This window comes from Caenorhabditis remanei, chromosome X, assembly GCF_010183535.1.
Source record: "Caenorhabditis remanei strain PX506 chromosome X, whole genome shotgun sequence".
Taxonomy (NCBI): domain Eukaryota; kingdom Metazoa; phylum Nematoda; class Chromadorea; order Rhabditida; family Rhabditidae; genus Caenorhabditis; species Caenorhabditis remanei.
The window spans coordinates 8,760,100-8,775,776 of record NC_071333.1 but is presented as its reverse complement, the minus strand read 5'-3'; the positions used below and the strand labels follow the sequence as shown (position 1 = coordinate 8,775,776).

At 38.8% G+C, this 15,677-nt stretch overlaps 4 protein-coding genes across 4 annotated transcripts; all 4 read right to left on the bottom strand.

Moving 5' to 3' along the window:
• Positions 1-600: 600 nt before the first annotated feature.
• On the bottom strand, positions 601-1,916 carry GCK72_023701 (uncharacterized protein; the record flags this gene model as incomplete). Its single annotated transcript, XM_053735511.1, has 6 exons — positions 601-790; positions 844-977; positions 1,185-1,321; positions 1,364-1,525; positions 1,576-1,750; positions 1,848-1,916. 6 exons carry the CDS (start codon positions 1,914-1,916, stop codon positions 601-603), a joined length of 867 nt encoding a protein of 288 aa, XP_053579077.1.
• A 552-nt stretch (positions 1,917-2,468) lies between these two features.
• Positions 2,469-4,483, bottom strand: GCK72_023700 (uncharacterized protein; the record flags this gene model as incomplete). The annotated part of the gene is made up of 7 exons (XM_003109465.2): positions 2,469-2,594; positions 2,645-2,790; positions 2,838-3,008; positions 3,060-3,617; positions 3,671-3,847; positions 3,895-4,309; positions 4,358-4,483. The coding sequence occupies 7 exons, from the start codon at positions 4,481-4,483 to the stop codon at positions 2,469-2,471; spliced, it is 1,719 nt and encodes a 572-aa protein (XP_003109513.2).
• A 743-nt stretch (positions 4,484-5,226) lies between these two features.
• On the bottom strand, positions 5,227-7,780 carry GCK72_023699 (uncharacterized protein; the record flags this gene model as incomplete). Its single annotated transcript, XM_003109459.2, has 11 exons — positions 5,227-5,328; positions 5,384-5,500; positions 5,548-5,697; positions 5,744-5,949; positions 6,000-6,491; positions 6,542-6,632; positions 6,683-6,853; positions 6,900-7,031; positions 7,076-7,205; positions 7,490-7,632; positions 7,697-7,780. 11 exons carry the CDS (start codon positions 7,778-7,780, stop codon positions 5,227-5,229), a joined length of 1,818 nt encoding a protein of 605 aa, XP_003109507.2.
• A 3,303-nt stretch (positions 7,781-11,083) lies between these two features.
• Positions 11,084-11,916, bottom strand: GCK72_023698 (uncharacterized protein; the record flags this gene model as incomplete). Its single annotated transcript, XM_003109452.2, has 5 exons — positions 11,084-11,185; positions 11,315-11,456; positions 11,506-11,597; positions 11,646-11,770; positions 11,829-11,916. The coding sequence occupies 5 exons, from the start codon at positions 11,914-11,916 to the stop codon at positions 11,084-11,086; spliced, it is 549 nt and encodes a 182-aa protein (XP_003109500.1).
• Between the last annotated feature and the right edge of the window lie 3,761 nt (positions 11,917-15,677).

Here is a 15,677-nt window from a genome sequence, read left to right as displayed (position 1 = left end):
TTGTAGAAGGTGTGTCGAATGAACCGGGGTCACCGTCCAGCCTCAGTTTTCGCTTCTTCTTCTTTGTCCAACCTCCTTTGCCGATTTCTTCCTCTCTGCGTTCTCTTCTTCTCGTCTCTTCGAGTTTATCTCTCTAAATCTTCTCTTAACGCGTCCTCGTTTCTTTTTCTATCGAAGGGGGATATTGTACTGTCGGTGTTTCTCTAGAGACATACATTCGCTCATTCAAAATCTTTGTGATACGGTACACATGCACGGTCGGATACTTGAAACGGAGACAAAAAGTGAAAGCATTTTGTGGTGCGACCCCCAAGATATTCACACAGACAGTAGATAGATCAATTGACTAAGATATGGGAAGGGATTTATTAAAATGACTTAATCGCGAAGATGGAATGAGATACAATGGAAGGTACACGGAATCGTGTCTTATTAATTGTATTGTTATTATTTTATTACAAACACTTATTAAAATAATTATTAAGAGGACTCTGATCGCCGATTGATAATTAGTACGAGGAGAATCGAAAACAGATTATTAAAAGAAAAAGGGTAAAAGGTGAAGAAAAATAAACATTATGAAAATATGGAAGAATGAGGTCACTCGCTACGGCTGGCTGGTGGACCGGCGGTAATTCCGGCAGATGCTTGTTGCAATGCTTTCGTTCCTACTAGTCTTTCCAAAGTACGCTTTGGGTCGCGAATCATATCGGCCAGTGGCATTCCGGAGAGGATTGGGTCGGATGTTCCATTCTTGTTTCGCTCATTCATCTCTTGGTTCTTGAGGACTCTGAAAGAAAATTTTATGCGATTCAAGCTACGCTTCATAAGTCGGTGTAGTACCTTCTAGCAAAGACTTCCTTCTCAGATGGCCATTCGCAGTCTGGTCCTTGGTAGATTGGCTTTGGGCTGTTCCAGAAAACGTTTCCACCAAATCCATGTCCATTCATGAACTCAACGACCTCTTTGTTGTACTTCTGCAAAGTTCCATATAAAATTTCTATCATCTTTCACTTTCACTATTTCGATCCGAAATCCAAGAGATTGTAATCAAAAGAATAAGGTCAACTGTTGTTGATAAGCTAACCCAATTCTCGCCTCATGTCTGTGTTAATCAATCTCGTCATCAAAACGCGTCGGGAGAAAAACGAAGGAAAAACGCAATGCAATGTTTCGCAACTGACCTGGAAAAACACGAGAGGATCTCTAGCATACACCATAAGAGAAAGGCGGTTAGCGTCTGAAGCGATCAAGTACTGCATTGGCTCAGTGGAGTTTCTGCTGCTGTTATCGAATGATGGTCCGGCTCCGATGACGTAGACTGAAAAAAAATTGTGCACACTAAAATCAATCTGATTCTTACATTGTCTTGGGTAGAAGTATTCCTCAGTGTACATCCAGTATTGTCCTGGTCCAACTTTGTTCATATCTCTCTTGTAAGTCTCAATTGGACCAGTCTTGGAGACCACTCTGTAAGCTTCTTGCATCGAGAATCCTTCTTCACCCATTATCGGATTAGGAGAGACTGCAAATTATTTTGTTTTTTATGGAAAAAAAACTCGTTCAATCACTTACAGTAAGCAACCGGACAGAACATGGTTGTGCGGACAACATCAAAGTTCATAGCAGCCTTGTACATCTGGAACCATTTTCCCATGATCATCTCGGCTGGAACATTGATTGTGTCAATTTTGCTCTCGAGCATTTTCCCGATTCCTCCAATGATTCCGGTAATGGCTTGGAAATCCATCTGCAACCAGAAAATTTTGGGATGAATTCCACAATTTAGTGAAAAAAAGAACAATGGTTTGAGCCGAAGCGGTTTTCAGGCGTTTTTAGGAACTTACAGCATTCTCTCCGATCGACAACACTCCATTGAGGAGACAGAAGAGTAGAGCAACGTTTCGACACCACATTTTCCTCAACAGACGATGGTCAACCAGGAATATTGACAGTATATGTAGTGAACAGAAGTGACTGCTGCTGTTGCGATGGACGCCTTCTCTTCTTCTCTTCCTCGACCTTCATAACCTCAACCCCGCCCATCAATCTTCAGAGGCTCCCTACGTCTCTCCGTGCCTGTGTGTTCCATGTTTCATGTGAAACTGTCTCGGCATGACAGTAAACCACAATTTACCTACATCTCACGAGTAATTAGGCCATCGTGTACTTGCAACCTTCGCTTCCCTTTTTAGGGTCAGCGCGAGGGTAGTGTAAGAAATTAGGAGAATTTGAAAATAATTGTTTATTATTGGAAAACGGTGCGATGGCTCTTATTAGACGAAATTATTAGGGCATTATTAAGTTATTAAGAACTGTACAAATAACAATATAATAAGAAATTGATGAAGGAATGTTTGGGAAGGAAAGAAGAATTAGCGAATGAGGGGGAGAGAGGTCATTTAAGAGATTTTCAGTAAAAATTAATTTGGTGGGGAGAGACTGAGAGCCCGTTGAGTTGCATGCATTTACTTTCCGAAGACTTCGAACGTGGAATCAGCATATTGACAGCTAGAGTATCCAGCTGGTTGAAGAAGGTTGAATGCTCTGATGAATCCGTTGATGAATCCTTGGTCTTCGAGCCAACGGAGAACCTGGAATTTTAAAATTGTCAATTTGCAACTGAAGTTCTGTTTCTTTTTACCTCCTTCTGGTATTTGGCCTTGAAAGTGTCAGGATCGCGCACCAAAACAGTAACTGGATATTTGACCCAATTGGAGATAATGGCGTACTCGTATTGGGAGTCTCCGAATGAGTTCTTTCCCTCTGGTCCAAGTTTGTAGATCCAGACTGAAAAGTTAAGAATTGATAATGAGAGTTAGGGTTTCACAACTGACATGGTTGGGCATCGCTGGTTTCAGAAGAGTGGAGTTGGAGCATAGCATCCTTGTTTCCTCCGCGGAAAGCGTATCCAATGGAGTACTTGACTGGTCCGAATTCAGATCCTTCTCTGTAAACTTTGAGGGCGGTGAAAGTGGCAGTCTTGTCGTTGCGGGTGAGTCCTCCGTCTGAAAAAAACGTAAATTTAGGATCAGAATCTCATAAAACTAGGTTCTTACAATGGTGAACAACGCATCTTTGCTCAGTGGCTCTTGGTGAGTTGATTCCTTCGAACCATCTTCCCATGAATTTGGAGAGGTCAACAGTTGGGGTTTCTGGGAGAAGGGCATCGGTAACATTGTCGGCAAGAGTTTGGAGTCTCTCTGGTGGGAGAAGCTCGGCAAGAGTGGTTCCGTTGGAAACACGTTTGGTGACTGATCCGATCAAACTGACAATATCAATTTGTCCTTGGGAGTTTCTTGGAATTCCTCCTGGAAGAAGTGGGATCCCTGGAATTCTTGGAAGTCCAGCGTGGGTTGGGGAGTTGTTGCCTCCTCCTCCAAGAGCGGCGGCAAATCCAGAGATGGCTCTTTGAGCAGCAGATGGTTGTCTACGGATGTTTGAGGAAGATCCAGCGGCGGTGGCGACTTGTGGGACGTCATCGTTGGAAGCAGCGGCAGTTGGAGAACGACGGATGTTTGATGATGAGGCTGGGGCAGATGATGAATCAGCTCCGGATCCGCTTCCTCCTCCGAGAAGGTTTGGAATGGAGTTGGAGAGAGCGTCACTGACTCCGGCTGAAAATAGTATGAATGATAATTGTTTTCTGAGATTTTAAATTTTCACTCACTATCCTTGATGACCTTTCTGATAGAGTTAGAAAGAAGTCCAATAAGCCCGTTTTCTCCTGGTTGCTCAGCTGGGAGTGGGACATTAGCTCCTCCCTTGTATGGTCCTGGGTTGTTAACCGCGTTTTGAATTTGAGAGAGTTGATCTTGGAAATTTGGATTGGCTTGGGCAAGAACATCTAAAAAAAGCTACAATGAGTCCTGATTTTTTTGTAAATAGTCTTACCATCACTGACAGTCTTGACTCCGGCGGCCTCAGCAGCTGGTGCGGCTTGATCAGCTGGGATTCCTGGGACTGGAATTCCGGCGGCTCTCATTTCTTGGACAGCTCCAGCGAATCCTTCAGGATGGTTTCCAGTAAGCCCTGGAATCCCGAACGAGTCAAGTCCGAAAAACTTGATAAGTTGGTTTTGAACATCAGTTGGGATGTTGACTGGTGGTGGTGGTGGAACATTGGCTCCTTGTCTTGGGGCGAAGACTTGATCTCCGTTGGCAACAGTCAACACGGGTTGTTGAGCTGCTGGTGGTGCTGGTGGGAGAGCAATTGGTTGTTGAGCTTGTGGAACTTCAATCGCCTTTTCTTGGGCAGCAGATGGAGCTCTTGGTGCAACAACGGTATTCACGGCACGTGGTGGGACAACCTATAGACATGATTCTTATGGAAATTCTGGAAAAAAGATATTCGATACCTGTCCCAAGAATCTTGGTCGATGTTGTTGGGCTGGGAGGTGAATGACAACAGGCACATCGGCATCGTTGATGGCAGCGGCAGCCAAAGCTGTCGTCGCAGCTAAAATCCAAACAAGCGAACGCATCACTGGTGTGCAGTAGCCAATGAGTGTGGATGCAAATCGACTAACGACAATGTGGGAGGGTTCTCGATATACACCTCTCTCCTAGGCGACCTAGTTGAATCAGGACGAGAAGTACCCCCCGTGTCCGATATTGTCCTTTCACTACTCTCCAATTTCTCTGCGCTCTCCCGTTCCTCACCTTTTTCCCGCTTCGCCTCGCCATCGCGATTGTTGAAGAAAAGGGGTCAGGTCAAATGCGTCGTCCAGAAGATTTTGCGTGTACGCACCCGCTCTGATAAGAAGCTGTGACGACTGTGAATAGAGCGGATGACACAGCGACGCTCGTCACACAAATGCGCCGCCGAGATATTTCCGAAAATTCCGTGCCAGTTGGATCATGATCCGATAACGAAAAATCGTTTTCTTGAGGGCCACCATGATTGACATGACACGATCGAACCGATTATTTTGTCAGGAAAAGTACAAGTTTTGACTTTCTGCTGGTAATGAGACAGGTTTTTCGAATGACTTTAATTTGGGAGATAAGCTGAACCACGCGAATAAGCTTCTGTGGAACGGTTGTTTTGGTAGGCATAAGTTTTTTGAATTACACTAGTTTTCAAGGAAAAAAGTTTATTTGAGAAAAAATGAGGGAAAATTGTAAATGCAAAGTATGACTAGAAAATCTAGAACCCGCTACTTTATGGTACACAACACAGTTTTTTGAGAAAGGTGAATTGTTGATATATTGTTGTTGTAAACGTTTACACTTCCATTCGGTCTGGTAGTTTACTAGGTACAGGTGCCACCAAATTATCCTTCTTCGACGCATTATGCGAACAGACAGATTTTCCGCGAACCGTAACCTGTAAAGAAGTGCGGGATAATTGGTATTCAAATTACCCAAATTGAATGGTTTACCTCTAAAAACGCCACTAATTCCACACAACAGTACATGACCAGTGTCGGCCAGGTCATAAGCCAATGGAAAATGTTGCGGATTATTCCGGTCTTGTCCTTAGTTTGTCTGGGGAACACCTGAATACGGTTATTGTTGGGATGGCGGTCATCGAAACGGATATTACCGGTTGGCAGAGGTAGTTGACGAGGAAAACAATGAAGAACCAGATGTATTGAAGTCCCAGGAATCCAAACATGATGATCATGAAACACTTGTTGTTTGGAATGACCAGTCCGTGCACACCATGGTCAACTGCGTTCAACATAGCGGGGGTCTGGAAAGAATATAAATTAAACGGTTGAAGAGAATGAGTTTCTTACCACAAGAGGAGCAATGATTGTGTAGACAGATGCGATACAGAGCAGGAATCCGTAGTAGAAAACAAACTTGGCGGCGAAAGAAAATGAAACAGAGACTGGAAGTCGGAAGAATTTGATAGCGAAGTAATGGAAAACTTCAGCGGCTCCAATGGTCCAGCGTCTGATCTGACGCGCCCACTCGTACCATTCATCGATATAATTCTTTCCTAAAATATAAGTTTTATTGTTAAAAGTTGAATAGAGCTTGCACACATACCACTTGTCGGCCCAGACAATGTAGCTACTGGAATTGCTCTGATGACACATTTTCTTCGAACTGCCAAAGACCATCTAATCAAAGCAATGATGTCGTCCATTTGGTATCCTGGATGAGTGTACTCTCCCTCCTCGAACAATTTCAAAGTGAGAGAAAAGATGCTCATTGTGTTGATGTTCCATGGGATAAGATAACCCATCATAAAGAATGCTCTAAGGAGTCCAGTAACTCTGACAAAGAATGGGGATTGATCCAAGTTGATACAATAGAAAAGTGGAGATTGCCAGACAGTGTATGATCTTTGTTTCGCTGAGAGCTTCCAGTAGTCTTCTTCCAATGCATCGAAATACCGGTCACCGAATACACTGTCACAATCTCCAGTGGTCACAATCAGTTCCACATTATTATCATACTCTTCCAGTGGATAGTTCTTGTCAGCTCTCAATATCTTGACCGCTGTTCTTGCTGCATAGTTGAAATTCGAACATTTGCCTGGAAAACCAAACATTTGTTTATTTCGCGACCTGTGTTGGTTTGTTTACCTGGAATGTCTCCCGGCAGTCCACGTGGGTGGAAAGTGACAATGAACCGTTCAAACTTTGGGCCGTATTTGTCGTCGAGGATACGCTTTTTCTAAATAGAATGACGGGTTAGATACTGACTCATCTCATAAAAACACCCACTTCTTCTTTGTCCGGAGTTCCTCCTTCCATTCCCACAAGACATGTGATTTTATCTTTTGCGTTTGGCTGAGAAGCAATACTATCAATTGTGTCCATCAGTAAATCCAGTGGCTCCTTGTAGACACATAGACCGACCAAATGTTTCATTTTTATACCCGCTTCATTTTTGACCTAAAGAGATCATAAAGATATTGTAAATCTCATTCTGGAAACATACCAAGTCTAGCCTGATTTCGTGAGATGCAAATCTTCTAAGCCTCCATGTATACCTCAAGGCATTTATAATAGCAATAATCCACAGACAATGCAAAATAATCGAAATGATTGTGACAATTTCGAGAGCAAAATCCTAAAACATTTGGATTTTTCATTAAAAAAAAGTGTACTACTTACATTGACTGCAGGAATACATGGAATCCAAATAGCTGATGAGATAAACAAGAAGATCAAAAATGTGAAAAGCAGATTCCAACGGAAATAAGCGTTGGCTGGTTTGGCTATCCTTCCAGCATATGCTCCAATACTGAAAACATTTATTGTCCTACGGGATAGAAGTCAGTGATTCTTTTTTCTGATGCTGATGTTTTTTGTCATCAGTTCGCATTTGCAGCTATTGTTATTAAAGTTGAAAACACGATAGGACCTAAATATTAGGGAGAAATTCAAAAGTGAATGGCATTGCACAAAAAAGTTTAAATAGGCACTATAACACCACTAGATAGTTTCAAAGAACGTGCGAAAGATTTTTGTTTTTGCGAGGTGAAGCTGACCATTTGTAAAACAAATTACAGTATTCAAGGCGCTTACCTCTTGATACTTCCAGAGATCCGACGTTTTACAGATTGCTTGATAGTGCCGAAACGTGATTGTTTCTTACTACCATGTTGTTGTTGAGCTGTTCGTCGTTCAGGCAAAGAATAAGCTTTTGGCCTGATGTCATGCTTCTTTTCCTGAATTTAAAATATTAAATGAAGAAAGACTAACTGAAACGAAATAGAAAAACAGAAAACTTACAATGTGATGAATATCAGCAATTTGAATTTCGGATAATTCTTCGATAGTTGGTATATCGTCGTTGTTATAATTATTCGTTGTCATTTCAGGGTGAGGTTTCAAATGAATTGAGCCAAAACCTCAAGAATAGGAAGTACCTGGTTGAGCTTTGTGCTCGGTGAATTTATATACAGCAAGAAGCAAGGTGTAACTCTTGGGGAGGCGGCGCTTCTTTACCTGTCTCCCCCGCAAAAATTTTGGTTTATTATGTTTAGCTCACAGGGCAGTACAGTTTAGTATACAAACATAACCTGCCCGCCCCATTCTAAGTTTTGATGGTGATGTCAGAAAATATCAAAAAATGATGATGATGATGACCGTAGCCACCCATGCAATTTTGCATCTATCCCTTGTTTGAGTCATCGCACCCAAAATCGTGGGAAAACCCTTTACTGGAAATTTCTTTTTCCAGGTTACAATGATCAGTTCCATGGGGTTATGTGGCTGTTTTCGTCGTTTATATGACTGTCGTCGTCGTCCGGTGTAGTCTCAAACTGAACTCTGTTTTCATGATCGACACTTTTTCAACTGTTTCATGAATAGTTATGAAACAGTACAATGTCATAAAATGATCTATCTTTCAAAAAAAAAATTTAAAAAACTGATACGCCCTTTACAAAAATTTGACTTTAAAAAAGAAAATGTTCTGGAACATGAAATATTGAATTGATTGTCTTTGATGCTCAAAATTTGAAGGTGTACGAATAATATTTTAGATGGTGTAAATAAATGTATATTTTTTAATAACTAACATCTCATTCTGGCTTGTTGTCGGTTTGATCTCAAGTTCCGGTTACGGTTATTCTGAATTTTGTTTAGAATTGTGAAATATTTAATTCCCGAGATAAACATGTTCTGATAATTTAGCATTTGTCATGTTTCAATTGTCATCATCCAGAATTCCAGAAGATTTGGAGTATGTCTATTGTCATTAAGTTCATAATATGAACTGTAAAACAATTGGTATATAAAGAGTAGTAACCATTCAATGTTGTCATTTTCACGGTTCACTTGGATTCGTCTGCATAACCACATCATTTGATATTCCAGGATACAGTAACCTGCAGGGAAGTTACCTGGGCATTCAAACAAAACTCTTTGTGCCTTGCCATTTTTTTAGAAACAGTATAGTTCAGATGTGAACAGTTTTCAACATTTTACTTCATTTTCAAATGTTCTTGATATCACATCAACCTACATACCAATGATATCGAGAACACTTTTTTGTGTATTCTACGTGTGATTTACGATCAATTCAGGTCATTTATATGATGAAAAGATCAATTTTCATCACTTTTGATCGAGACGGGTCATCATTTTTCAAAGTAGCATTTGCTCCATCTATCAATCTAATCCTCTTACACAGTGTACACAACCGAACAGTTTCTACTACTCTTTTGCTGTAAAACTACCGGAAAGTTTCATTGTTTATAGACAAGGAGCTAAATGGAATTGAACTTTTTGGTTTCCGTAGTTGTTTTTCGTAGCCATGACTCAGAAAAAACGATTTTTAGAAAATCACCAACATAGGAAACCCGGTTGGTCAGACGGTACTTATCAGCAAAATAAACACGGAAATTATGTTAGACATTTAGGTGAAAAGATGATAGTTTCCAGTTATTGCATTCTGAACATTCTCTGGGTGGGAGTTTTTTATTATGTATGTGATGTAGATCTCTCTGAATGGATAGACTTTGTCACCTTTTTTGATGTATAGGATGATCAATTCCATATTTGTAGGTTACAGGTTGCCAAAAAAGTGGGAAGGATTTAAAGGGAATAATGTGGGGTCAACATTTGAATGGGAGACTTTTAGATGCGTCACCTCCAAACTGCATTCAGCATTTTTTTGATCTTTCGAACCTTCTTGATTATAGTTTCAACGCTAATCGGATTTCACTGTGAGTATTCACCACAAAAAACAATTGCAGTATGTTAAGAACTTTATTGTGATGAACAAATAAATATAATGAATCTAGTGATCACTTCCGTTTACATGTCTTGCCACAGTATTACGGAGTTCCGCATCTTTTTGCAAATAAAATCAATCTGTTCGAAAATAAACTTCTTCCCAAGTTCCTTTTTGTTCCTTAACAAACAAACAAACAAAATCGTTCCGTGTCTCGTTGGTCCTTTTGGCTGACCATCGCTACAAATGATCTACCACTTTTCGGAAGTTTTTTTCACTTTCTTTAAGCGACAGTTTTTTGTTCAAAGACGAAAATTGATTGTTTGAACATGTGATCATGTTTTTGCCGCGGAGCAAAGGTTACTAAGTGGCACCCAGCACTAACCCAAGTCTGACTAATTCACAAGACACATTGACAAAAAGGGTGTATCAAGGAAGAGTGAATCAAATTGAACTGATGAGTAAATCCCGATCAAATATGAAAGTTGGGATATTGTAGATCAGATAGATTCCAAGTGGTTTTTGCGCAAACTGATAGTAGTGAGAAAAGAAAACAAGGGAGTAGCCGGGACTTGTAGTATCAATTTGCAAAACTTAATGACTTAGCTTCGTGTTAAATAGGGATTCAGTCTGTTTCTCACTGAAACAGATTATATTTTTTCCACTGTCAAAAATCTGACAAACTTATTCATAACCCTGGAAAGTGAATCTGATTCTTTCAGTCCTCATCATTTAGTGGTTTGCTTGTTCTTTTTTCAAAAGTATAGAAACCAGAAGTTCACATTGTGACTAATTTTGAATACTCGTCGAATCTTGGTTTTTCATATCGTTTCCATTGAAAGTATTGTGTGGAACTGTGAAATCTTCGAACTTTGTCACCTCTAAAAGTATATATAACTTAGACTTTTGTTCTGTACGGTAGTGAACAATACTTCTTCTATGAGTCATTCTTGACACTCTGCAAAATAGAATTTCCGATCTTTGTTAGTGAAAAAAAGTCAAACAACTTGTTACATTTCACACTTTTCCCGTGTTCCGAGTTCAACGAATGATCTCGCTCGCGCATTTCGAATTCTTTCAAAATGCCGTTCTTTGACCATGCCTCAATGCCACCTACGCGACAATATTGGCGAATAGAAGAAAAAACGACGACGAAAAATTTTTGCTCTCGATCTTCGGAGCACGTCAGAGTTGCGCTAAGAACAGACATATTCACATGTTTTACCACAGTTCAAAAGACCTTTTACAAACATGAAACCGTTACATTTTTGCCCTGCCTGCCTCATCCTATTTGCACTTTTCAGTATAGTTTCAAATTGACGCGGCGACAAAAGCAAGAATCGAGTTCAAAATCTTACAAAGCTTCTACAAATAGATAGTGCCGTCTGGCAAAAACTGTTTATATCACAGAGAAAGGGAAAATACAATTATGGAATTAATTAACAGCAGTGTTCTCCAAGACAAACTGCTAGTGCTCCCAGAATAACTGCTCCGGCAGAGAGTATCAGTGCTCCAACAGCCAACCAGAAAGAGTATCCGAGCTGAAATGTCACATATTTTCTGACTGAGGTTGTACAAATAGAAGCGATTTTTGTAGACTCATTCTTTTCACATTTTCGAAAAACTTTCGGAGAGGGGACCTAAGAATGTTTTTTCTCCATTTTTCTTACCTGCGATCCAGTGTTGATTCCATTTGTGAATTCATTCCATTCAGCTGCGTACACAATGACAGCGATGAGTAAAAGAATTGTTGAGATCACGGCAAATAAGGTGAGTGGGTGAATGATATATTTCTTGCAACAGCAGGCAAGGCTGAAAATGGTTGTGTCATGGATACTGTATGTATGACAATGTGACTCACCATGTCAAAAGATTGTAGATGACAGCGAAAACTTGAACGATTAAAGACAAGATCATGCAAACGACAACACATCGCATCCATCCGGGAAGATTCTGAAAATGGGTTTTTCAGATGGAATTCTGAATTATATTTTTTCTTACCGCCCACCAATCACTGCAAGTGCCCCCTTGTGAGTGACCAATACAGGACCATGGCATCAGACCATTCCATTCTGATGTGTTGATGTGAGTAATATCTTTGACATTATTTTCAACAGTGTTCCAGCCTGAAATTAGCATTTAACATTTAGCATTTACTGAAACAGATTATTGCTTATAACTTACTTGGTGTGAAAAGGGCAACTGCTGTCAAGATGGCACTTCCACCCATAATGAGTCCGTAAACAATCTGTACAAGCCCGGAGAGACACATTGCAAATCTGAAACGTCAGAAAAAGTAAAATGAAAATGCCACAGAAATAAAGACGACTAAATATGAAAATTTTTCCATTGACGACAGACGAAACACATGGTGCATCCCAACAACCGCCTAGTAACGGAATGAAGATACACTAAAAATAAAAGAAGAAAGGAGATGACGAGCACAAAATACGGGAATATTGAGAAATCTTTTTCTTCTCGAAAAGGAGCATACACATCTCAACCAAAATATGAAAAAAAAAGGATGGAGAAGAAAAACGAGAACACGTGTAAAAATAGAAAACGTATGACTATAAGTATCGATGGGTACTAGAGGAAGGAATGATAAACTTGAAAGGGTGTGTTCGGCAGTTAAAAACTATGTATGTGAATTCTTTAATACACTGATTCACTGATAGGAACCAAAATGGTTGTAAAGTTTAAAATTCCAGCGAATAACGGAACTAATAATGAAGTTCATATAAGTTTTAATTTGTGTTGAATATGTTTTTGCAACATGGGCCTTATAGAAACTCATTTCATCACCCAAAAAGCTAAAAACCAGTTTTGAAAAATGGCAACATGGTGTGTCACACACGGAAAACTGGGAAAAGACAAGCTTTTCGCCATTTATAGATAAGATTGAACGCTCAAATATTGACTCTAAAAGGCAATGGGACGATGTGAACTTGACAGAAAATGTGTGTTTTATACAAAAGTTAGCAAGTATCATAGGCAAAGGAGGTGTAGAGAATCAGAGCATTTTTGGCTCGTATCAGTAGAACATTTAGCGGCACGTCATGGAACCGTATATGATTCAGCAAAACGATTGAAAACGTTGAAAAATAGATGCGGCCTGATAAGGACCTTAAGCTGGGCGTTGTTGAGTTTCGAAAGAGACGCAGCTTATTTTTTCTAGTTGAATTCTATGTGAGTCAACTAGTTTTTCGAATAAAGATGATTACGTGTCATTATTATCAGTTGTACAGTAACGTGTTGGAAAAATTCGATGAATTATCATTTTAGACGATATCATTCGTAGTTTGTTGGTCTGGTCTATCAAACTGTGAGATGTGAATCACGTTTATTTGGAGAAAAAAAATGACGTGGATTGTTAGAATCTATTGCAAAACTACGATTATGGCTCAATTACTCAGATTCTGAAGTGAAAAAGTGAAGAACACGAACTGATAGTCAATCTTTGGTAGTACATTTGATGTGTTTGAGTATTGGCTCGCTTCCATTGAATGTATAAAAATGGAGCTTACGAATTCACCTGCCGTTTCCTGAGGCAGGAACTGGATATCTGGTTTCAAATTTAGCATTGTTTTCTTTTACAAACTGGTGACAATTCATACACTCACATAATATGAAATCGCAGAAACATTTGACAGATTAATATTTTTTAGCAATTTGCCAAACCCCTAACCATTTTACTGAGACTAAAATTGGTATTCAAAGTTCTCCAAACTATTTTAATTGTAAAAGTTTAAACATTATGACAATTGTTCCCAAACACTACCTGATATATTGAAACAATGTTTTCAGTCTTGATATAGTATCTTAATGAACATATATGAACTAATAAACAAATCAAACACTAAGTCTCAAAATGTTCAACTACTTTCCAAATAATGCTTGAAAGATAATAACGTGGAATTGTTACAAACAACTGCTCCAAAAATAAGTGATTAGTGAATTTTTACCAGATATTTGACATTGACTCATCCTGCAGGCAGCTTGTGGGAGCTTCTGTTTACTTTTCATACTATTTACGTTCTCATCATTTTTGTTTGTTGATTTTTGACAAAAAGTTTTAATACATGACAGTCTTCAGTCTTAGTTTCAGTTTTATCTAACATGTTGTGTTATTATCACATGTATCAATTTTATTCATACTTGGAATCATCACGCTTGGTGAATTGGGAAGAAGCTATTTCTACTGAAAAGATATTCTGCAACATCCGATTAGAATCTAATAACATCGTCATGAAAATGGGAAAAGGAATACTGGAACAGAAAAAGATGATATGAAAAAAGCAGCATGAGTAGAGTGTGCTTGACATATGCAAATACGCACTCCGCATGAACTTTAGCCGTATTGGACTGACAGTATTAACTCTTGTTCTCGGAGAAAAAATATTGAGTCAAAGTTTATATACTTGTTTTATGGAGCTGGAATTGTTGCATTTTGCTCAACATTTTGTTGTTTTTTTCAGGTTTTGAGATGTTACAGATTGCGTTTCAATGTTTTGACTTGATGTTAAGAACACACCTTTTTCGTGAAATGATGTCATGCATATTTGAAAATAGTGAGAACTATTTGATGATCTCATTCGAAAACTTGTCAGGTTGCTCACCCATTCTATTTCGATAGAAATTGAAATCCAGATTTTATATCAATTACTTTACACAATGATTTCTTTTTTTATTCTAAGAAAATTTACCTGGATTAACATTTTCAAACTGGTTATCATGACTGCCCTAATATTTTTTGAAGTGCTTACAGTTATCCACAATTTCATGAAACTGGCTTCGTTTTTTGATCTCTGATTATTATCTTGGCCAAGATCCAATACTCGCTCTGTTAGTCAATACACCAATGTTGGCTTGTTTCAATCAGGTCCATTGATTCGGAAATCTTCAAAAAAAAAGTGCAACCGCATGTACCTCATAATTGTATTTGTGAACCAGTGCGCACAAATCTTCTTTCAGACATGTGACCAACTTTTTTCTGAAGTTCATTCTGCTTCTGAACATCACTTTCAAAATGACTTTTAGAAATATCAATTTCATTTCTTTTCCGGAGTTCTCCGATTTCTTCTCTCATTTTTTGAAGCACTTCTATCGCCTCCGTCACTTTTCAACGCCTTCGTCTTCCGGTTATTTCTTAGTTCTTGTTTTCTACTTCTGATTTTCCCGGCCTAAGTTGATGAATTATTTAGAGCTCTTGATTTTTCACTCTACGGCTTCAATGTCCTCTATTCTTTAGGAACTAGTCTAGGCTTTTAAGAATTTGATTAGCTGTTTTGTTTTCAATACTCGCAAGTTGCAAAATATCATCCGTACGCATACTTGAAAGTTAATATTCAATTCAGAAAAAAAAACACTGAAAACTAAGGAAAATGTTTCCAATGACGTTTTTTTGTCCTTCATTTTCAATTCTTTATGATTCAGTTCATTCGCATACAGATTATAGAATACGTCTCATGAAGGCAAACAATTTTTTCCCATCCAAGCTCAAGATTTTTTCCTTAAAGATACATTTCAATGTGTATGTATCTCTAGATGAAAAGTTTCGGAAAACCGTTCGTCACTCCCACACACATTGAAATAAGCTGGTCTCTTTTTTTCAAATACATCATTGTAAAACAAACATGACACAGATATGGATGGACAAAAAAGAAAATCTCATCCAAACAGTGTGCTTGTTAGATGAAAAGTAGAATGAGAGAATTCATTTTCATGACCCTTAAGTTTTTCTTTTTGCTTTTTTCTGATTCTTTTTTTATTCGTAACCGAAACAGAACCCATTCTGGAATAAAGATAATTTTCACTCAACCACGCGCCGAGTCATTCATTATTTAAAACATTTCTAGTATTCGGGCTCTCTGAAATATCTTTTCAGTTTGAGTTCTCATTCAATAGATATGTTTTCACTTTTTCTGGATTTTCTGGTTCTTTTAATTATGAGTTCAGTTTAAAAATTTGTTCCAACTAAACGAAAGTTATTTTTAGAGAAAGATTTAGTTCTTTAATTTTTTGTGTAGTTGC